We start from the raw sequence: 24,520 nt of genomic DNA, 5'->3' as shown, positions 1-24,520 counted from the left end.
AGAACTGATGAGGGAAGTAAAATACAGCAAGTCTAGGTAAATTGTTAAAGGTCACACAACTAGTAAACGACAGATCCAGGACCCAAACACAGGTCTGTGGGGCTCTGCAGCCCGTCTCTGTGCCGTGCTGTGCTGCCTCCTGAAATCTGCTGAGTATGGCAAATGCAAAACCCTTTGACTGTGCAGTTACAAAGTCTGCTGATTGGTCCATGTTACAGTTTCAGGAGGTTGCTTTCTGAATTTCCAAAGAAGCTGCTGACTGGAAGAATTTCTGAAAGAATGGTGAATAAGAAGGCAATTCTAATGAAGTTTAACTGAACTGCACTATTTAAAGAATGTCTGTGAAGACATTTTGTTGTGAAGACATTTTGAAGATGAGACTGAAGCAACTTTTTTATAAATTAGAAAAGATGTAACTTGAAAATAACCTTTTCCTCAGCTATATTATGGTATTATAAGATAGTTTTCATAGTGTGAATGAATTATACTAAATTGCTTGATATATATATATATATATATATATATATATATATTTGTGTTTAATATTATCATGTATCTCTAATATATGTATGTAAATACTTAGTATTTATGGAGGAATAACTGAAATTGAATATTTCCCTGAGATTTCTTAGTTACCACTCCCAAGGCCCAAACCTTGTAGTAGTCAAAGACTTCTTAAAGGACATAAAAAGCACCAACCTTAAAACACAACCTTAATTAGCCATTGTAAGCTAATTATGTGCATGTCTAGTGGTCTTCCAGTCTAATATCATCATCCCATCACCCTGGAATGACCCATTTCCCTTTCTCTCCGCCTTCCATTTTCCTAACCAAATTAATACAACATTCCTTTCATCTAATCACTCCACTAATCTTTGTTTTCTTTCCTTATTAAGCATTGCCACTAGTCCCCTTCTCCTGCAGGACTATTGCTGAGCCATGCAAGTTCTGGAACCGTCAACTGGAGAGATCTCTATCTCTGTGATTCCATCTTTATGTATTTGGAGTGGGATTAATTGAAGAATCTCTGTTCATCGGCACAGAACATAGACAACCTAGGTTCTCCCAATAACTTTGTGTTGTCAGAGTTGCCACTCACCCTGGAGCTGGAAAAATTTTATAATACCAAGAAACAGCTCTTGGGTCTCTTTGGCCAAATCAAGCCCATTCTAGTGAGTGCTTTCAAAGCTGATGATTAAAATCCAGTCTCCTGTCCATTTCATGTCCTTCCTCCAAGGGCAGCTCAGCTGTGTGTGATGGGAGGCTGGGCCTCTCCTCTCCATTCCTCCTCATGGGCCTGCTCCTTGGTTGGTGGGATGAGTGGAGCCTGGGGGAGAGGTCAGCCGTGTGGGCATGAGAGTGCTGGCACACTGGCGGTGACAATGAGGACACTGTCCAGTCTCAGTTGGTCCTTGCTGCTACTTAACCTGACACTGGCAATAAAAAGCTGGCAATGTCTGTGGCAGGGATAGAGTTTTAGGGAATCCAATAAATAACACCCATCCCACTGGAAGGCAGACATGGGAGTCAGGCGGAGGGAGATAGAAACACCACAGTAACTCCAGATGAGCCTATCTGTGCTGGACGGCAGGGCTTAGAGGGCTAAATGGAACAGGCCGGTCAGGGCTCCCTCTGAATCATTCACACCCACCCGGGTGTGGTTTCCAACACGACTGACTCCTGTCACAGGCCTACAAGGTTAAAGCTGAACATGCTTCCTTTTTCTTAACCAAGAGAAAGGAGGGGAGGGCTGAGCCAAACGGTGTAACTTCTCCATCCAAACTCACCAGTCAGGTAAGTTCCTTTATCTCCCTGGAGGGACAGTGGGTGAGGCAAGAGGGTGTGAGGAATCTCAATCAAGTAAGTTAGAAACAATCCATTAGCTCATGTGTGAAGATGTATGCACATTTGTATATGATTTTATAAGCAGCACAGTGAAATATATGGAAGGATACCTGGTAGGCGGTCACAGAATTACCTGGTTTGGGGGTGGTGACTAGAATATGATGTGAAAGGAGTGGGGAGATAAGCAAAACAGGAAAACAAATCACTAAACACAGCATATATGGTGTGATCGCTACATATAAAGCTGCCGATGTCTATGGTAGGAATGAGTTTTAGGAGACCTTAAGTGTGTGTGTTTGCTATTGCATTAAGAACTGATACTCAAGCCCGGCTGGGCGTGGCTCAGTGGTTGAGCATCGACCTAGGATCCAAGCGATCGGGGTTTGATTCCTGGTCGGGGCACATGCCTGGGTTGCGGGCTTGATCCCCAATTGGGGGCGTGCAGGAGGCGGTTGATCAGTGACTCTCATCATTGATGCTTCTATTTCTCTCTCTCTCTCCCTCTCCTTTCCTCTCTCTGTAATCAATAAAGATATATTTAAAAAGAAAAAAGAAAAAAAAGAACTGATACTCAAAATTCTTCAACCTGTATTGAATGGTTACTACTTCACCAATTAAAGTGGACCCCAAAGAACTAGGTCTTAAATGTACTTTTGGAATATGTATTAAGATTAAATATACCATGGGGGCTCATTTCTGTTGTTGCAGCAGGGATTTCCCTAAAGTTGGGGCACAGACCATGGAGTTCACCATAAGAACCCCCTGAGAAGTCCATGGAGCACCCCAGTCAGTAACTAGGTATGCTTAACCTGAGCACAAGAACTTGGGTTGCAATGATCGGGGAGGTTTTCATCCAGACATCTATTTATAATAAGATTTGCAATTGGTGGTAGAGGGATAAGAATGCCCCTTTTACTTGACACTAAATACATCCAAAGGAGCAGCTGTGAATGACAGAGGCTGCAAGGATCATACAGATTTTACCATAATGTTAACATTTTACTATAATGTTAACCAGTCATTGAGGCAAATGGTGGTTAGGTCTATCCAATCTCCGCTCAGGAGAAGGGAGCCTTAGTCAGTCTCTCAATTGGTCCAGTTCTATTTAGTCATTGATTCACTGAACTTAATATTGAGTGCCTACTAGGCCAGGTACTATACTACATGCTGGAAATATGGAAATGAATGTCAAAGTCTTCATGGAGTTTACAACATAGCGGGGAAGTCAGTCAATAAACACACACTCACTTTAATAACATGAGGTCAGAGCTTTAAAAATGGCTTAACAGGGTAGGAAGATAGTGAACGAGGGGGGTCATAGGAGGGAACATGACATTATTTCAAATGGAAAGGTCAAGAAAGGTGTCTTTGAGGAGGCGATATTAAAACAGAGATATGTGAATGAAGTGAGAAAGCGAGCTAACCGAAGATCAGAGGGGAAGAGAATTCTAAGTAGCTAGATCAACAAGTGGAAAGCTCCAAGGCCGAACTTGTGTGTTCAAGGAACAGAAAGGCAGCTAGTTTTGTACTTGTTAGTGCTGTTTGTCAAATGTTCTGGTTGTCTCTCCCTCCAAGCACAAGGTGGGACTGCACTTCCTGAGTCCTCTGTAGATGGGTGGGCCATGTGATTACTTCTGGACATGAGTCATAAGCAGAAATGGTATGTGCCATTAATGGAGACCCAATGGAGACCCTCTAGAGCACTTTTTTGTTGTTGTCTCTGGCATGGTGATTGAAATGCTCTAGATAGTGGCTACTCCATCAGCCTGAATCTATTAGAGTGAGGAAGAAAATGGTGTGGGAATAGAGTCCCCAGCTGATCCTTAATAGACATGAATGTGAGCAAGAAATAAATGTGTGCCCTGGGCAGGTAGCTCACATACTTGGTTAGAGCATTATCCTGATAAGCCAAGGTTGAAGGTTCGATCTCTGGTCAGGGCACATACAAGAATCAACCACTGAATGCATAAATAAGTGGATCAACAAATCAATGGTTTACTCTCTCTCTCTCCTTTCCTCTCTAAAATCAATTAAAAGCATTTTTTTTTTTGAGAAAAAAAAAGAAATTTGTGTGTTTCAAGACTCAGACATGTAGTTGTTACTTCACTATGGCATAACCTGTCCTGACTGGTACAGTGTAACCAGTGGGGAGAAAGCTAGAGGAAGAGTGGTAGGGGGTGAGGCCTAAGCATAAGCAGGGACAGATCATGTAGAGCCTTGCAGACAATAATAAATTTGGATTTCATTCAGTGTGAATGAAAAACCTTTGGAGGTGGCTGTGAGATATGAAGTGGTTTGGGCTGGAGCGGCCATGGTGAGAAATGGTGGCTTTGTAATCTATTTTCTATGTGGAGCCAGCAGGGTTTGCTGATAGGCTGGCTATGGGATGTGAGGGAAGGAAGAGTTAAGGCCTCTCAGGTTTTTGTCCTGAGCAAGTGGGAGATTGGTTTTGCCATTAACTGAGATGGAACAGCAGGGGAAGGCCTAGGTTCAGGGATGGGAATGAGCAATGCTGCTGTGGACACGATGGTGAGCATCCCGGCGGAGACTGGATTGGCAGTTGGATAAATGAGTTGGGAGTTCAGAGAAGAGGTTGGCTGGAAATAACAATTTGGAAATATCAGCATGTAGTGGCACCCAAGTCGTGGAGCTGGATAGAATCCCTTAGGAAGCAAGTGTAGGTGGAGAAGAGCACCAGGGCTGAGCACATGGGCAAACCGGGGGCAGGACCATGAAGTTCATTTGCTCTCTTCTGATTCCACGCTTACTGAGCAATCACTTGATTATTATTTGACTTCCCCTATCGGTCCATCCATAAAGGAAAGACTGGTCAGATGAAGTTGGAATATTCTAGTTCCCAGGACAGTTTTCATTGTAAATAAGCTGATCATGCTCACAAGTTTGGTTTGAGTCAGCAGGAGACAAATCCATTCCCAGTGTCCTGGCAAAATCTGATGGTGAGTCTGCATAAGAGGGACAGACCCAGGGCTGTGGAAATTCCCTGAGGGAGTTAATGACACACTGCTGGCCGGCATTCTTCATTAGCTCACAGTGGCTGTGTTACCAGGACTGGTGAGAAAACCCCAAGCCAGGTATAGCTAAGAGAATATCCTCTTGTTCGGTGATACACCTTTTCTTCTGTCAAATTTCTACTGATTTGTCACTGTGTCTCTCATGCAGTTTTTCTTCCATGCTGACCTTGCACTTCTTTATATCAGAATCCCTATTACTTTATTACTATTGGGGGAGCATTCTCTATGTGCTTGCTCTTAATCTAGTTTTTAAATTTGATTTCATTTTTGGGTAGTATTCAGACTTTAAAAATGAAAATGGCATAAAGTATATACACTGTCAATTCACCTTCCCACCTCTTTCCTATGCATTTCACCCCCAAATCACTGTCCCTACCCATTTTATTTTGTGTACCCATCTAGAGTTTAGGTTACCAATCTCTTGCTATCACAAAGCTGAAATGAACAAATAAATATATACAGGGTGGGGCAAAAGTAGGCTTACAGTTGTTCATGTGGAAAATAATACCATAATTAATAAATACAAGAATAAATTTTCGCAAACTCACAACTGTAAAACTACTTTTGCCACACCCTGTATATATGGTTTCTGAGCTGTAGTTTTTGTGCTCTTTGCTGTCCTGTGATGATGGGAAAGACATATATTCCTTTTGGGAGGGGATGAGTATTTCTAATAAAAGCTCAGGCTCAAATTGCATTCCTCTCCCCCACCCTTTGAGTCTGAAATGTGGATACTATGATTCTTCCAGTACATGATTACGTAACTCCTCTAGCTAAAGCAGTTCAGGGATGTTCAACTATTTAATGCCTATTATTTTGGAGATAAAAATGGCTTGTGCCAATCCAATGAGGACAAAAAGGAGGTTTGTAAAGGTTACTGGAGAATATGTGCTTATGGGAGGTGGACTGAGATGTTAACTTAAGAAAATAATACAAAACTCAGCTAACAAGTTAATGTATATTTGTTCTCTTTTCCCTCCCAGGGTGTAGCAGGTTGTATTTTCCAAAGATCGCTGCCTCAATATAGATCCCATATGTTCTTCTTGTAACGTGACATTGACACACTTTCCATTGAGTGGTGGGGCTGTGTTCCCTCTGCTTGAACTTCAGCTGACCTCTGGGCCTTCCTCAACCAGCAGAATACAGTGCAAGTCATGCAGCTAAGTCCAGGAAACTCCCAGAACCATGAGAGGTATTAAGAGTGATTCAAACCTAGTAAGTTTTGTGGTTACTCATTATGCAGCAATAGAAAACAGGAACATGGCCTTGACTTTTAATTACCTTCACATTTTCTTTGGTCTTGGTTCCTTAATTTTTTTTTCAGATTTTACTGTAATTTTGTCTGTTCTTATTGCAGGTAACCTCAAATCCTTTATGGAAGAGGGTTTAAGTACAATGTAATTATATTTTAAAAAGTGCTCTTCTATCTAACCCAGTGGTGTAAACTCCCTGGTGTTAGTCTACAAATGATAACTCATGAAAGCAAGCCTTATCACAATTTTTGAAATTTTTAAATTAAAAGAAAAAATTACTTTGTGTACACCTGTCCTACATTTTTTGCCCTCTTCTCCCCCCAGATCCTTTGTCCATGGAAGTTTGATAGAAGTAATTATGACCTCATCTGTGAGGACCAAAGGACTCATTCAACAAATGGTTCCTCCACAGCCATTTATTGGCTACTACTGTGCTCCAGATATTAGACCAGGTGCCAAATATACAAAGACTCAGTTCCAGCTTACACAGGGGCTCCTGAATTAGTGATAAATTTATAGCTAAAGAACACCTACCATCAGCAAGGCTCTGGGCATGTCTGGAAGTCTTTGAATACCTTCTATGATGCAGAAGTATTTAAAACAACAACACAGTAATAATAAAGCAAATCAAATGACCTGACAATTTAAAAAAATGGAAAAAATTATACAGCAATTTTATAGTAGGTTCATATGGCTATGAATTCAGTGTAAGAAACAGAGCTAATTTATTCTTTCCATACTCACAGAAACAATGTTACCATATGGCATGAGCTTTACAAAATAAAATTATATTTAATGTAAAAGACCATGAGGCATTGCATTATAGGATGTTATAGTTTTTAAATACATTACTAGTAATCACTTTTTCAAGTTTGACTGTAATTAAATTTTTAAAAATCTTTTTTCCTAAATTTAATCCCAACCCAAGTAGCGTCACTATCTATCCATTAACCTCTGAGAAAAGGTCCATGAATGCAGGGACCATATCTATATGTTTTCCAGGGTATATTTGGCACCTGGCATACTGTAAACACTCATCAAGAATTTACTAAATTAGTACATTGGAAACATGTACTTAGGAGAACAGATTAAAGATAATGGTTTTATTCAACAAGCACTTCTGAAAAGCTGGTATAAACACAGCGCTGACTTGGGTGTTATAGAAAACTACTAAAATTAGAAGACACTGTCTTATCCATGGGTAGATGCACATTTATTACTTGAACTTATAAACCTTTAAAATAAAATAAAAACATTTAAAATTTACATTAGAAATAAGTAATTCTTAAATTATTTGTTACTCCTGAATTCTGGCTATGCACCAAATACAAGAAAAAACAGCAAATACATTTATTATTTTTACAAGCGCTTAGGGGCCTGGAGAAAATTAAAGTATGCTTGCATATCCTTTCTGGTATTAACTTTTAATTACAAAAATGAAAATAAGTTCACAATGCACAAAGTCCTGTTTTTGGTAGCATATATTCAATGGCAAATGGAGGGTGAACCTCTCTTCAGGCCTTCCACTAAAATGGAAATAAACAAGGGGCCCAGTGGTTAGGGTGTGGGCCAAGCACCCAAGGGTCTCAGGTTTGAATCCCGGTGAAGTGCACATATCTGGGTCTCCAGGTCTATCCCAGCATGTGGGAGACCACCAGTCAATGTCTCTCTCACATCCATGTTTCTCTTTCCTGCCCCCCCCCCCCCCGTTCCTCCCTTCCATTCTTTCTCAGAAAAAAAAAAGGAAAAAATATTGTCAGGTGAGGACTAACAAATAAAAGTAAAAACCAATTACATGTTTTTTTGAGAAAGGAAATAGAGATTCTGTACTCATTGCTTTAGAAATTATGAGTAGGGAAAAGAAACTATTTTAAATGAAGCAAATAATATGTTATATTATAAGCAATTAAAATAGGATGCATTTGAAGACCTCGTCCAAATCGGAAATTAAATGATTCTATGAACTAAACGCAGAAAGGTGAGTAGAAATGAAGAGAGTGAAAAAAGATACAAAAACATAAGAGAAGGCGCTCTAAAGAAACTCCCTCCCCCACACAGACCAATACAGAGGTGAAACACAGGGACATTAAGGGGGAAAGACACACTCAGTCAGATCTTGGCTTCCCTCACCCAGGCTTTATCCTCGAAATTGTTCCATAACAACCTAATATTAGTGTCTGACTGTCTGCTGGCCTCTTAGCGTACTTGTTCTAAAGTCTTTTTAAATTATGCTGTTTTCCTACCAAGACTGAATTGACTTGAGAATCAGCGGTCATATGCCTGCTTTACTTTATGGCTCAAGTTGGATTATAACTCCGTCTAATAAAGAACTTCCAACTTCACAGTTCTTCTTCTGACTCTTGATCGCAAATTTCCTGAGGCTGTCTCTTAATACTGATTACCAAATCAATGGTTAAAATTTTTGTCAAACACTGAAGAACTGAAGTTAGTAACTGGTATTTACCAGATACTGATTCCAAACCTGTCTGACTGCTTAGCATGGGTTGGTTGGTTTGCAGTGCATGGAGAGCTCTTATATATATTTGTGAAAAGCTGTGATTTCCTTTCTTGGATTTATACAGGATTTTGGGAATGCCTAAAAGTGCATTAGCTATTATCATACTAACCATGGTTGCTTCTGATGGCTGGCATTTTTTGGCATAGTTGAGAAGATAGTAATGTAACAAGATCTCAAAATTACCGCCCACTGGCAAAACACAACCTGCTGGTATATATGAGAAACAGTAACTCTGGGAAGTACCCCCTGCCAGCAACTTACATCTCACTGGTAACATACTCTCCTTTCCAGCAATTTTTGTGATAGATAAATTTTCATAAGAAATTTCTACTCCAGTGTTTTCTGTTGTTGAATCAGTAGTAGGATCACTCTCAATAAATGAATCGTGGTCAATTTTCCTGGTTTTGTTTGCAGATGAACATCTCAGTGCTTCATCTGTCTGGTGTGTATCTGATGGTGTCACTTTTGGTGTTGAACATGAAATATATGTTTTTAATTCTCCACTTGGAACTACCGAATGTGAATATACTTTTAAATTTGTTTGAGTTTTTACCAGGTCATCTTCGTTCTTTACAACTGTGCCCTGATAGAGCCTTTGTGTCGCACCATTAACAATTTCTGGTAACTGATTACTTTCTCTATTCTTATAAATAAGAGGACTTGTATAGTTTTGGTCACTGATTTGTGTCATGTAACTTAGATCGAGGTCTTTAAATAACTGCCGAAGCATTTTAAATGCTCCATGTAAAGCATCTTCGTGTTGTTTAACAAGACCCTGCACCGGTCCACAAAGAACTATACAGTGTGGTCTAAACGAACATGTGCTAATCAAGCCAAGATGAACATACCTTTTGGATCTAAGAATAAGGGGCTTACAAAATTTCACCAAAGCAGTGTTCAAGATTTCATACTGTGAAGAGGCTTGTGGCAGTACAAAGGGAGAAAGACCAATGATCCTCTGAATAAGAGAAATTTCTTCAGATGATAAACATTCCACCACTGATATGCCATTCAATGCTGCATTATAAATAACAAAGTCTGGTTGTTTCACACTAGATAGGAGCAATTTTACATTCTGACTCTGTAAATATTTCATTATTGCTTTTGTCCTTTCCATAATCCAAAACTGAGATGTCTGAAATTGTGTCTCTGAATTTAGAATAAACTCTGATCCAGAAGTTGAAAAGAGAGGCTGAATGGTTTCTGTTACTAACACTGTTCTTATGTCCCCATCTGCTGGACAGTACACAGAAAAGTCTCTGTGAAGCACAAGCCCGGCCACGATCCTGGAATCTGAAACAGGAAGGCCAGTGACACCAATGTTCAACTCTACAAAACAGTCATCCACTAACTCAAATACTTCTTCAGGCCCACTCTCACAAGCCATACACTTGAGAAAGTAGTCACACATCAATTGTGAAATAAAGTTGTGATTATTTCTTCCCACTCTTCCACAAAAGTATGCTTCTAAGAGCAACTCTAAAGAGCTCCTACACAATGTTCTCTCTTTAGTGGATGAAGAAAAGATGGACAGAAAGTGTCTACTTAAGTACTGGTCCATCACATAGTCTAATATTTGTGTCTGAAACGTTAGAAGGGCTTGGGAAATAAATTTCCACCGACAACAATTTTTCCAATGCCTTCCATGGGTTTGAGTATTTTTGGAAATCAATGAATCTTTTTCTTTGTCTGTGACTGCATGAAGTCCTCTGAGCAAATGGCAAAGAAGGATAATAAATGTCTTAGCACCATCTCCTGTTTTTCTTAGATGACTGGAAACACATGCCACCACCACCCTGTACAAAAAGAAAGAAAACCAACTCAGATTTCCAGGGGGCTGTCTTCCTACATCTAGCTCAAGTTGAAATCATGTTTTCACAGCTATAAGCATAAATGAGAATACTGTCCCCGTGATATGTCCTTAGTTTTAGTTTTCCCTTTTCCAAGTTCCTTTGTTCTATTCCAAGATTGCAGGGCTGGGAGGAGCGGGGAGGAGTGAGACCTGTTTTTAAGAGTTGGTAAGATTTGATGTCCCGTATAGGGTGCCCTCGGGCAGAGCTCTAACCCTGAGCATACACCGGTCTCAGCCGAGGCCAGTTTTTCCCAGGAGCACAGCCTCGGCGGCAGTAAGTTCAGGGAGATGGCCTGGGTGACGCTCTCACGGGGGGCGTGTGGGACGCGGGTACCTGGCCACGGGGTGCTCTAAGTGTAGCGCCGCCAGGAGGCGGCCTCCATCCCGGCTGAGCAGCACCTCGCCGGTGGGCTTCGTACACAGAACCTGCCGACCCTCGGGCCCCACGCAGCAGCTCAGGATGGTTTCCAGCACCTCGGCGACCTGCAACGCCACCTTCACAGACCCCGCAGCGGCCATAGCCCAGCGGCTTCCGGCCGCCCGAGCCTCCGCTCGCCGAACGCCTGGACCGCCCGAGGGGGAGGGAAGCGGCGGAAGCGGAAGAGGCGGGAGGAGGCCGGAAACAGGGCAGCCCGGCTTCTTGGTTGGGCGAGGAGACAGCCCTCCCGCCCACTCACCCGGAAAGCCGCGCAGCTCCAGCAGTTGGCGCTGGCGGCCCAATAGCCCGCGAAGGTAGGGGGGAGGTGCGGACCTCCGGGGTTGCCCGTTCTGGAGACCGCAGTTCCTCCCCAGGCCCCTGGTGAATTCATTCCCCGCCAGCGGTCTCAGCCGCCACCAGGTCCCTCCGTGGTCCCCGAGGCCTCCTTCCCAGGCCGGCCCAGTAGCGCAGCCTCTGGAGGGAAGGGGGCCGCGGGCCGGACTCGGCTGGTTCCCTGCCCCCGCCCAAGCTCCTGGTGGTCCGCAGCAAAACCTCTAGCTTGGACTCACGCCGCCTGTCCGCTCTCCTTCCTTTCAGGAAAGCGGTTTGGGAAGGCAGGACAGACGCTGAGGGCCTGGTCAGGGGCGCAGGCTGCGGGCGTTAGGCCTTTCGCAGGGGCTTCGCCACGCTTCCAGGGCTCAGGCCTCACTGAGATCCCAGCCACCAGTCTACTTGAACTTTAGCAGGGTGACATGTGACTACTTGGCCACACTGGCTGGTGGTCAGTAGTATGCTTTAAAAAGTGCCCTAACATTACTGGATACAAACCAACAGCAGGAGGGAAAAAACAGCATACTGTTAGGCAGAAAGAACATACTGTTTTACATATTAAAATATTCAAAGATGAAATGGTCAAGAGCATGGGTTTAAGATTTAGATCTGGATTTGCTCTGCCGTTTACTTATCTGTGGCATTCAGCAAGTAACCATGTTTGTTTCTGATACTCCCATCTTTAAAAAAAAAAAAAATGGGGATAAGAGGCATGTAAACGAAGAACCTCAAGGTTTTGAGGAGGGTGACAATGTTTACAAATAGCTTTTTTTTTTTTTTTTGGCACGGTGCCCAGCATATACTAAGCACTCAACAAATACTTTGCAGCTCACCCGCCAAATTAGTGTGACATGTCACCACTGTATGGGCCTCCTCTCTCTACAAGAAAGGGATATTCTGCAAGGCGCACAAGAGTGGATTAGCATAATAGCATAACACAGGGCACCTATTAAGAGTGTGGTCAACATTAGTAAATTCTCCTGCAGACGGTTCACTGAGGTTGAACAGTGCGGGGCTGTTTCCCTTGCCCGTATTCCTATGCTCTATAAGCTATAAGCCCTTCCCTCCCTTCCCCCAATTAATAAGACAGAACCAACTGACTACTAGCCAGAAGCAACTGGACCCTGGAGAGCAAGAAAGGGAGCGGAGGAGGGTGGAGGAAAACCAGACAGGAATAATTTCTTGGAACTCACCTGATACTGACTCAGGATAGACATAGGCGATTTAAGGGGAAAAAAACATGGGTTGTGTATATGCTTGTTAAATAGTAAGGTGTGTTTCTCTCTGTGTGTATTGTTGGTTTTTTTTCTGGTTCTACCCATCACAAAGGGGCTACATTACTCAATACAGATTAGAGCAGAGGATTATTCAAAACATTAAAAGTGGTACAATCAGAGTTCTATGTAAGTGAACAGTGGAAAAGAATGGACATTGCATCAGACTTGGATCCAAACTTGTGCTCGCTATCACTCTTACTCTATGAAGCTTTTAGAATCACTTAACTTCTCTTAGCCTCAGATTCTTCATCTATAAAACCGGGCTAACTTCCATTTATCTTAAGGTTATTGTGAGTACTCAAGAGGAATGTATATAAAGTACCAAGTAAAGCATACATTAGGGATTCTGTTAAATCCCTTCCAAATCCTGTATGGTCCTTCACAACTACCCCCACCAAAATTTTTATTTTAATTTAAAAATCAGGACTAAGTAATTGGGTCTAAGTAATTAAATACGTTATATTAAAAGTCATTTGATCACAATTTGCTTTTTTAAAATTTTATTTAGAATGCCTACTTGTAGAAGTTAGCATAATCTTACAGATCATTAGAAAAATTCAATTCTTTGTCTCTGCAAACATAATAATAGGTTAGGAATAAGAGATAAGAAATGTAATACATTACAAAACAGTAGCCTATGACTATCTGTACATTTACGATGCACCTTAAGGAAAAGAATTTGACAGTGTGCTGTACTTACACTGCAGATAACATACTTTTATTCTATTATACAAAACTGACCAGTGGTACTGTGAATTTATAAATGATCATCAATCAGAATATTTAACTTAGATGTATATTTAGCATGCTAAAAAGTGAAAAAAATTTCAACTGACATTCTGTGGCTCATCAGTTCAAATGTTTTGTGGCATTTTTCTTTAAATAAATGTCAATATTGTAATACTAAAATAATTTTACATGATAAATGCAGAAAGATAAAATTTTCTAAATATTTTAGAAAGTAAATTCACATTCATTTTGTCACAGGGTTCTTGTGGCTCTTCTGTTAATCATTAAGGAGACACTGGTCCTATACAATTTTAACAATCCATCTTCAAATAAAAACTGTAACAAAACAAACTATGTTAAGAGTAACAAAAAGTAAATACAGTACACTAAATTCACACTATAGGTAAACAAAATGAAACCAAATTACATACTAGTGGCAGATGATATATTTTTAAAGAATCTCTTTTTTCCATGTAGTCAGAAGTTGAAATGTAAACTTAGTGATTTGTGTGGGGTTCCCCCCGCCATTGGTTCAAATTGGAAAATTTGGTATAAATGCTAATTTTAATATTTTAGTTCTGTACATTTAACACAATTCAAAATAATCTGCAGCATCATGTATGGCTCATCAATACTGCCATTATCACCTTATGTCAAACAAACAAAACCCAAATATATTCATTGCTCACTAGAAATGCTAAACACTGGAAAAAATGGAATTTTATACACTTGTTTTCTTAAATATTTGACTAAAATATTCTTCAAAAAGTTAAAATTGCCTTTCACAGAATTTTGTGTGGTTATGGCACAAGTTGACACCCAAAACAGTGTGGATTCCATGAGAAAGGCACTGTTTACAATACTCAGAATAATCTGACAGGTCTACTTCAATGATGTGTGAGAGTGAAGAATATTAATTAGACAAAACTTTATAAAAGTATAGCATTACCATTGAAATATACTTAGCTATATAAAAGGAAGTAAGGTGACAAAGAGAAATGACCCTTTATGACACTTAAGCCTATAAACACTTTGAATCATATAGTTCTGTAACACAAAATGAGTAAAAGTATTTTCTTAAAGGCACAAAAGCGTGAATACTACTAAGTGAGGGTTGTATTTTACAAGGCCAACATTTTCAATGGAATGGTGACAAAGATTACACTGTATCTTTATAAATGATACAATAAGTACTGACATGAAATACAAGTAAAATATCTATTGCTGAAACTTTTATTTCACATGCCCTATTTATTGTCTTTTCCTGGGTGAGCTATACCTCACTAAAGGGTGAAAGGCATAGTACATTTAACAACCAAAACAGAAATGCACATGTCAATAATTATTACCTAAGTTTTCATTTGAAAAAATAAAATTTTTGATCAAATGAATAAAAGGATATAAGGTCTTAAATCCTAGAAACCATTATAAAGCTCTCAGACAACTGAGAACTGCACATCACAATTTTTATGAATCCATGTGTGAAGGAAGATTAATTCCAGGTAGAGACTATTCAAAATCAATCACACATATATGGCTAACTACAAAGTTAATTATGTGTTTTAAAGGATTCACATACTAAGCCTGGTATAAGCACTGATCTAAAACTAAGCCACCAATTCCTGAGTTTTGTGTTCAGTTTGCAGAAAGGAACTCATACAACTAAAAGCATAAGAAGACAATTAGATTAGATACATGCTTTTAGTGTATAAGGAACAGTCATAAGTAACCCTGCTCTTTCTCATGAAATAGTTTTTGACTTGTTGGGTAATAAGAACCCATAACATCGGCCCTAAAAGGAAAATTAAAAAACAAAATAACTACATTTCCAGTCTCAGAAGATACCTATGCAATTAAACACTATTTATACCAAATGTAAATAACCCACAAGTGGGTAAGACTAAAACACCAAAAGGGGGTTACTAACAAAATTTTTAAGTTTTCAGGGTTTAATGATGAAATGACTTTATGATCAGCCAATCAAGTTATATATAATATAAATTAATACTAGTTTAAACCATAAAAAAGATAAAATTGTACAATATTTACAAAATGTATATCAGGTAATAGGCAGCTGAGCATAACATTGGTAACAGAAAGTGAGTACAAAAATTATATCAACAAGTATGAAATACAAACAAAAACCCCCACCTGTTCTAGTGCAGTCATATTATATATATACTTATATGGGGTATAGACACATCTTATTTATGCTTTAATCAATTTAAAAAATGTTTCACATGTACAAATGGAATACAGCATTGTTCTGCCAAAAACACACAGGAAATGGCTCTTCATAAAACTTTAGGATACTTAAGATAGTTATATTGGTTAGGGGGAAAGCAGGCTTTTTCTTTTATCATTTTCAATTTTCACAATTTAGCAATAATTCTCTGATTTTATATTTATCATGGCATTAAACAGCTGATTGTAATTTTACCGATGTCTAACAGTCTCTTCTTAATCAATGGCAAATGTAGCCAGAGCAATCATTCTGACTTTATTTTCATCAAAAACCATTTAAAAATCAATACTTTCAGGATTCTATGATTTATCTATCTTAGAACATGTTCCTAAGCTTAACTTACATTTGCAAAAATTGTTTTTGAGGATTATATTTATGTAAAAATTATAAAGTAAAAATATTAAACTGAAAAAGAATTTAGGAAAAAGTTTGCCTGAGCGTGAACAAATGGAATCTTGAGAATTATGGTTTTGCAACAGAATGAAGTTACTAAGAAATGAGGAGAATAAAAAATTAAACTTCAGAACTTGATGCTCTTCTTAGATGCGCAACTTATTGCACATTTTAAAGAAACCAATTTTATTGTATATATAAATGCCACCATACAAAGCTTCTTTTCTTATTGCCTTTCTCTTATTTGGCTTTTGAAGTAAAATGTTGGTTATAATTTCTTCTCTTCTACTTACTGAGGACACCACGGTTTAAGTGAAAGCTAAATATGTTTTTCATAATGAAAAAACATGAATTATCAGCATTTCATATGCCCTATAACAGTGATTTTCAACCAGTGGTGCTGCAAGAATTTTTTTTCCTGCAAGAATTTTTAAAACATGCACTACCTGGCTCTTTAGTCAGGGGCACTGACCTCTTTTCCCTTAGATTGTCAAATAAAAAAATGACAACAGTTAACACAACAATAGCTGTCTGGTGTGAATGAATCAAAATTATACCTCTTTTTTTGGTCAGAGCAGCAAAAAATATATTTTTTAGTAATTAGTTTATGGGTGCTATGAGATGAAAAATGTTGAAAATTGCTGCCGTATAAACATCTCTGTAATTTGGCCTGTGTTATTGGACCGAGTTAAAAAAACAAAAATAATAAAGGACAGCAACCAATTCTGACCACACTTTTATCAGCAAGTGCTTCAGGTGGTATTATATAGGTATAAGAAAGATATAACCAACAGACCCAAGTAGCTGCATACCATTTTTATGTTGATATACACTTGTGTACATTTGTACCTGTATCTATAAATATTAAATTCGAGGGGGCAAAAAAATCTTATGTAAACTTTAAAAAAAGCAATTTGCCACCTTATATCTCTCAATATATCAACTTTGACCACACTTTTTCTTGCTCTTTCTAAGAAGACAATTAAGATGGGTGCTTTGGAAATGATTTTTTTAAAACAGTACAGTGTATTGAACTATTTATAATATGTCTATTATCCCATCATTTCCTATTTTGTAATTCCTTATTGATAAAAGTTTATGCCTGTTATGAAGAAAATAGGTTACTACACATATATTTATTATATTGATAACATTTTTGCTATGACCATTAGTGCTGTATCTCAGAACATACTATAGAATACAAAGACTACTTACTATCAGGTATACATAAGACACAATTATGTATACATGTGGATTTATTATACTCACATGTAGACACATTCTCACAAAAGCTAGAAATGCTCTGGCACTTAACATATAGCTCACTTTAATGACCAAGTAGAATAGCTCTTGTTTCAGGTTAAGGATAAAAGGTATGAAAGGTCAACACCTCTGCATTTATCTCTAAGGTTTTGTTTCGGAAATATTGTGATGTTTTAATAAAATCTAAACAACTTGAACAGTGGTCCAGGCTGAATCTGATCATTCCAGTTCATTGATTCACTGTAAAGAACTACTTAAACATGAAGTTTATTACGACTTGAAGCAAAATCAGGAGGAAAATGATGAAGTAGTCTTTTTGCTGAAGAAAATCTGTGGCAGGTGCGCTTGAAACTAAATGATTTCGAAGAGCCATAATATGTCTACAAAAATAAGCAACAGTCATTTTTTAAATTATTTGTCAAAAATGTTAGCACAGAACTCATAATTTGATATACTGCCTGAACAGCCAGCTGCTTATGCTATGTGGAGCTATTATTAGGTCTTGTCTAAATCTATATTCCACATTGTACCAAATATATTACTTAATGCTATGCATCAAACATAATTATTAGAGTTTGATGATGTAGAAATACATCACCTTCTCTGTTATTAAAGTGGTTTTAAAACAAAAATTTTGCTTCTTAGTTGGCCACTAAGGTTCTATATCTTTACTTTCAGGAGATAGAGGTGGAATTAGAGAAAAATCCTAAATTACCCAGGAAAAAAACAACAACAACAGATTTCGTAATGTTCATAACATAAGGAATGTTCTATAGGCATGTCATATGCGAATAAAAATAAAATGTCAATTTAGTCATGAAGTGAGTTTAAAATATCCTCTTGCCACCCTAAATGCTTTTGGCTAAAAATAGCTGATTAGTGAAGACATTTTCTTTTTCTGACTTCTACTCAAGTGTCTTACATACTGGTAAGACACTCTCTCTACTCTAGAGAAAGAAAAGGAGTCAAGAAAAACAAGTAGGCTCAGTTTATAAATATAATGAAATTAGAAAGCTTGAGTACTTTATATTAGGGGTAATGATACCAAGATGCAGAAGATGGACTCCCTGCTCTAGGGAGCTCATGGTCCAATGGGGGGTAAACAGACAAATACAAAAATAACTCTAGTGTAGTAAGTGCTCAAAAGGAGTATGTGCAGAGAGCTAAACAAGCTGAGTGGAGGGAGTAATAACCCCACAGGGCAAGGTGAGTGATTAGACATGTCACAAATGGGTGGCGTTTGAGTTATATTCTGAAGGATAAACAGGAATTTTTTTTTTATGGGCAGGGTGGGAGGAAGGGCCATCTAAGAAGTGGATTCAGTGTGGGCAAAGATCCAAAGATGCGAGAGCAGAGCATATGCTGAAGATGTGGAGTTTCATAGAACTTGAGCATGGGGTATGTGTAGGGGAATGGCAGGAGATGAGGCTGCTGAGGAAAATACCAACTAAATAGGAGTCATAAGATCACTAAGAAAAGAGAAAGTATCTTTAAAAAAATCCTCCAGAACATCTAGCACTAAGTACTAAATATACAAAAGCTGGTTGGCTAACCTTAAAAAATTTTAAGCATCTGATACAGCAAGGAGAGGCAATGAATCTGAGCTCATGCTAGCCTTAGCAATGGAGCAGGGTAAGCGTCCTTTCCCTCCAAGGAACCTTCATGGGTGTTAGTGATCTTTAGCTGCTGGATCGTTGGGAGGTGTGTGTGGGAAAGGTCTGGGTCTGCCAGGGGAGCATATGAAGGTCTCAGGGTAGTAGTGGCTCTTTACCCACTGTTTGAAAGTACTTCAATATTTCAACAACTGGTGCACTGTAATTAAATATTAGCCATGAACAAAGGAGGCTGCAGAAGCCTTTGCTGGCAGATTTTCTGAGAAACTACCCCACTTCCACACCCAGCCCAGCTACATTCTTAGTATGCTATAGCAGTAAGATAAAGAGATTCCAATTTCACCCTCACAGATGAGAAAAAACAGCCTCTCCTCCAATATTTTAGTGTTGAAAGAATGTCATACATTTCTGTCATCAGGTGACAGAAGCCAAGGTTCTATTTTAGCTTAGTAATAATATTAAAAATGTAAAGTTTGCATATGATTTCCTACATAACAGGATTCTTAACTAATCCTCTGGACTCAAATGAATAGTCAGTATATATTACCTTTTAATTTCTTCCTGTGTTTGTTTTATAGATTCGATGGAATTTTGAATGTCTCCCAGTTCTATCCCTTTCTTTCTTCTTGCACTTGGTTTTACTGATTGAGCTAAAAGAACATTTAAAACAAACTTTATGAAAATAGTGAACATATTTAATTATAAACAATCCACATTTCAGCTTAATGATTCTCATGTAATAAAAATTTTCTCAGGCACCATTTTTATGGCTTAGAGATTAACATAGTAATACAAATACACTGCATTTTTGAAGCTTCAATGATATCATTCCAAAACTAGAATACTAAAGATATATTTAAAGAAACTACAATTTAGTTAAGTTTTGGATGGCATCAGTTTTATTTTTTAACTAAATAAACAGACCAAAAAAGCTCATTAAAATACATATATTAATTTGGGGAAGGTATTACTCTCTTCTGTTTCTTGCCCATTTGTCTACATCTGAGGGAGTTAGTTTTTTGAGCTCCTTTTCAGTTTTATATTAATTGTTAATGTTATCTTTATTTCCCTAGTCACCCAAACTTTAAACCTTTTCCATTGGTTTTGATACTTCTACACATTTTTATCGTCAACTAGCAAACTGTATTGTTTTCCCCCCCCCAATTCCCCTTGCCTATCTATTCCTTCCTTTACATTTTTGTTCAGATCTTAACCTCTCTCTAGATCTCAGCTTTCTCATTTATAAAATAGGGATAAATAACACCTAAACTTCATATGGTTGTAGTAAGGGGTGTTTAACATCCAGTTTGGCACACATTAAGTACTCAATAAACAGCAGCCTATGAGTTATAGGTAACATAGTGGAGGGATAAGAGAAGAGAGTGAATTAAGAAGCCAAAATATCTGCTTATATAACATATCTATTGCCTTATGTGATATACGGCCTTGAGCAGGTTCACCTGTGTCTTAAGTTTCCTTTTCTCTAAAATGGGAATGGCAGTGGAACAAACACTCCCTCTAGCACATGGGTACCATGTAACTCCTGCTTTTAAACCTCTACTCAGTTTATTCATCTTTACTCCAACAGCTTGTCCCAACATGCTTCTCTCAAGCCTAGATTACTATAATCCATTACAAATTCATCAGGTTCCTCTAAAAACATTCCCTCTTTCAACTCTTTTTTTCTTCTACTAATTTCCAGGCATTTATCATTTATTCACCTCTAGCGCTACCTCTGTAAAAATGAGCTCCCCAGTTTAGTGTGAGCTTAGAGACTATGCCTTTAAAACGCCTTTTCCTCATAATGTCTCAGACATTACCTTAATCCTTTCTTGATTATATCTCAGTGTAGCTCAACACAGTTTACACATTATCTGACTCAAACAAGAATGACACACTAGTTAACTTAGTCCATAATTTTGATATAGTTATATTTTTACTTGTCTGTGACTTCTAAGCACTACAATAATTTATTCCGAGAATGAAAAACTTTCCTGAAGCATGGAACTAAGCTCAACGTACAAAAAACACTTCCTGCATTGAATCTAAGAAGCCATCAACAATTTTTCAGAAGCTAAGAAGGCATAAGAGCCACACTACAGTGTGGTTCTTGATTTGCATGTTTCCCCCTTAATTCATACCCCGTGACTTTACCTGTGGCCTGGTCTTGAAATTGACCTATAATCTAAAATAGAGATTTTTTTTTTTTTGCACACCATCCCTGCCCTCACCAAAACTTTTATATATCTTCTTAAATGAATATAAAAAACCATTTTCATCTATCAAACACAGTATAGTAATACCCTTTTAATAATTTAGACTCCTATAGTGAATAATCTGCAATAAATAATTTTACCTTCACTTCCAGATGAGTCCTGGATATCAGGTTCTGGGGACGAATAGCCTTTTGCCACTTTCTTCTGTTGCCTGGTTGGCTTATGTTTCATTTTTGGGACACTAACCTGAAAACAAAAACATGCTAGTATGCAAATTTGCATTGAATTTTATAATTAAAGACCAATATACAACTGTCAAAACTATCTGTTCAATGGCACAATGCTTAGACATAAAAACAAAAATGAAATAGTCTAATTAAAACTTAACAAATAAGATATAATATACTTATATAATACAATTATTTTATTTAATTTTTTAAAAATCCTCACCTGAAGATGTTTATTGATTTTAAGGGGTGGGCGGAGAGACAGAAAGAAAGAGAAAGAGAGAAAAATTGATGTGAGGGAGAAACATTGATCAGTTGCCTTTCATTTGCGCCCCAACCAGGACCAAACCCCCAACCTAGGTATGCGTCCTGACTAGGAATTGAACCTGCAACCTTTTGGTGTATGGGGTGATGCCCCAACCAACTGGACAACCTGGCCAGGGCTGTCTTATTTAATTTTAATAGAAAATATTAATTTGGCACAAATATCAAACAGTATAAAAATATACAATGAGGAGTGTCCCTCCAACTCCTGATCCCTATACATCCTGCCTCCTCCCAACTAAATAGTCACTGCTATTTGTATATCCTTCAAGAGATATTTTAATATAAACACACACACCCCCCCCCCACTTGTCTAACTGCACATTAGCATCTCTAATTGAATGTTAATTAATAGTGTTCTTTTAAATCATACTTGTTTCCAACATTGTAAACATTTCCACTGAATGATGTTGTGTTTTCAATAAAATTATTTACTTTTAATAATATCTGGATACTGTAGAAACCATCTTATAATAAATGATATTATTTTGCAGAGTATGATTTAAACTTACTAAAAGCATCTGAGTGCATGCACAAAAGCATATCAAACTATCAACTAGGACTAAATTTTCCTTAGAATAATAAACTTTAGATTTTATTCTATTAATAAGCTTGCACTTTTTGGAAATAAACCTTAGATTAAAAAACCCAAATGCAAGAGAAGAAACTAGAATCAGAAGGGCAAGGTAATTTACATACTTAGAAAAACAGGAAACCGGTGGTCATTATGCCTTTAACTCTGTTCTTACCTATTTACTGTTCTAAATAGGAACAATCTCCAATTACCTATTCCTTGAAGTAATTTTGTAAAATATTATTCATGTGCTGAAGATAAATATAAAATTTCTATAATTCTATTATAGAAAAGTAATAAGGAGGCAGGCTGTATATTCAGCCTACACTGCATCCTCCTACTTCAAGTCATGGAGACTTAAAATTTTGTAACATTTAGAATCCAAATCCACATTTGAAGAGTAGGTTCAAATTGGAAATTGATGAAGACTGGTGAGAAGCTATTTAAAATGACAAAGGGATTCAGCAATCTAACTTTTGATATACAAGATTTATTGTGATCACTAAACTCGACCTTTAGGAGGAAATACAGATGCCCTGTGTGTCTCTATCATGTTAGTGTTGTTAAAGGAAGAAACAAAATTTAAAGTTTTTTTTTAATTTCTAAATTGTGATTACATGTGTGTATGTACATACATATATAAAATAAGTCTTGCATATATGCATATAAGTTCATTGGTTAATCTCTTCCAGCTCTTCCCCACCCCCTTCCCTCTGAGATCCTTCAGTCTGTTCCATGCTTTAGTGTCTCTGGATCTTTTCTGCTCCTCAGTTTATTTTGTTCATTAGATTCCACATATGAGTGAGATCACGTGATACTTGTCTTTCTCTGACTGGCTTATTTCACTTAGCATAATACTCTCTGGGTCCATCCACGCTGTCTCAAAGGGTTAAGGGAGCCTTCTTTTTTACAGCTGCATAGTATTCCAATGTGTAAATGTCCCAGTTTTTTAATCCACTCATCTACTGATGGGCACTTGGGCTGTTTCCAGATCTTAGCTATTGTAAATTGTGCTGCTATGAACATAGGGGTGCATATATTCTTTCTGATTGGTGTTTCTGGCTTCTTAGGATATATTGCTAGAAGTGGGATCACTGGGTCAGATGGCAGTTTCATTTTTAATTTTTTTGAGGAAACTCCATCTACACTGTTTTCCATAGTGATTGTATCAGTCTTGCCATTTTAATAATTTTTAAGTGTACAATTCAGTAGTATTCAGTACATTTACAATATTATACAACCATCAGTGCTACTTCCAAAACAGTTTCATCACTCCAAAGAGACTCTGTAACAATTAAACAATTACTTCCCTTTCTCTCCTTCCCTCAGTCCCTAGTAATCTCCAATCTTTCTATGAATTTGCCTATCTTATATTTTATACATATGTAGAATGACACAATATTTGTCCTTTTCTGTTTTGCTTATTTCACTTAGCACTATATTTCCAAAGTTCATCCATGTTGTATTAGGTAGCAGAATTCCATTCTTTTTATGGCTGAATTATATTCTATTGTAAGCATATACCACATTTTGTTTATCCATCTGTTGATGCACACTTCAACTTTCTCTACGTTTTGGCAATTGTGAATAATGTTGCAGTGAACATGAGTGTACGAGTATCTGAGTTCCTGCCTTCAATTTTTTTGTAGTGGAATTGCTGGGTCATATGGAAATTCTATATTTAGCTTTTTGAGGAACCACCAAATCATTTTTCACAGGGGTGGCAACATTTGATATTCCTGCCAGCAATATACAAGAGTTCCAATATCTCCACATCCTTACCAACACTTATTTTTCATTTCAACACTTTTAAATTATTATCATTTTAATGATGTGAAGTACTACCTGACCTCATTGTGGTTTTGATTTGCACTGCCCTTATGACTAATGATTTTGAGCATCATTTATGTGCTGTTCGCCATTTGTCTATCTTCTTTGAGGAAATGTCTATTCAAGTCTTTTGCTCATTTTTAAAATTGGGTTGTCTTTTGTTAAGTTCTTTATATATCCTAAATATTAAACCCTTGTCAGATAAATGATTTGCAAATATTCTCTCTCATTCTGTAGGTTGTCTTTCACTTTGATGATGTCCCTTGAGGCATAAAAATGTTTAGTTTTGATGATATCCCATTTATCTATTTTGTTATTGTTCCTTCTGCTTTCAGTGACATGTCTAAGAAGCCCTTGCCAAATACAACATCATGAAGATTTACCCTGTCTCCTACTAAGAGTTTTACGGTTTTAGCTCTTATTCAGATTGTGAATCCATTTGGAGTTAATTTTTGTATATGGCGTGAGGTCCACCTTCATCCTTTTGTATGTGGTAATCCAGCTGTCCCAACACCATTTGTTTGAGAGACAATTCCTTTCCCATTGAATGGACTTGGCAACTCTGTCAGAAATCAATTGAT

General features: G+C 37.8%; 2 protein-coding genes across 20 annotated transcripts in view; both read right to left on the bottom strand.

Annotated features, from left to right (window-relative positions):
* Window positions 1-6,198: 6,198 nt before the first annotated feature.
* BBS10 (Bardet-Biedl syndrome 10) lies at window positions 6,199-11,069 on the bottom strand. The gene is made up of 2 exons (XM_081130408.1): window positions 10,835-11,069; window positions 6,199-10,444 (listed from the first exon to the last, which is right to left on the bottom strand). Exons 1-2 carry the CDS (start codon window positions 11,017-11,019, stop codon window positions 8,470-8,472), a joined length of 2,160 nt encoding a protein of 719 aa, XP_080986534.1. The 5' UTR covers window positions 11,020-11,069; the 3' UTR covers window positions 6,199-8,469.
* A 5,291-nt stretch (window positions 11,070-16,360) lies between these two features.
* The window catches only part of OSBPL8 (oxysterol binding protein like 8), a 211,050-nt gene continuing 202,890 nt past the window's right edge, over window positions 16,361-24,520 (bottom strand). For all 19 annotated transcript variants that reach the window (XM_081129028.1, XM_081129036.1, XM_081129025.1 and 16 more), the window contains 3 exons: window positions 21,125-21,230; window positions 19,316-19,418; window positions 16,361-17,535 (listed from right to left, as the gene is read on the bottom strand). In XM_081129028.1, coding sequence (XP_080985154.1) covers window positions 17,406-17,535; window positions 19,316-19,418; window positions 21,125-21,230 — 339 coding nt within the window. In that variant the 3' untranslated portion in view covers window positions 16,361-17,405. The remainder of the gene's footprint in view (window positions 17,536-19,315; window positions 19,419-21,124; window positions 21,231-24,520) is intronic.

This window comes from Miniopterus schreibersii (assembly GCF_964146895.1).
Source record: "Miniopterus schreibersii genome assembly, chromosome: 2".
NCBI classification, from domain to species: domain Eukaryota; kingdom Metazoa; phylum Chordata; class Mammalia; order Chiroptera; family Miniopteridae; genus Miniopterus; species Miniopterus schreibersii.
Note: the sequence above shows the minus strand (reverse complement) of the source record. Positions and strands in the feature narration are given on the sequence as shown.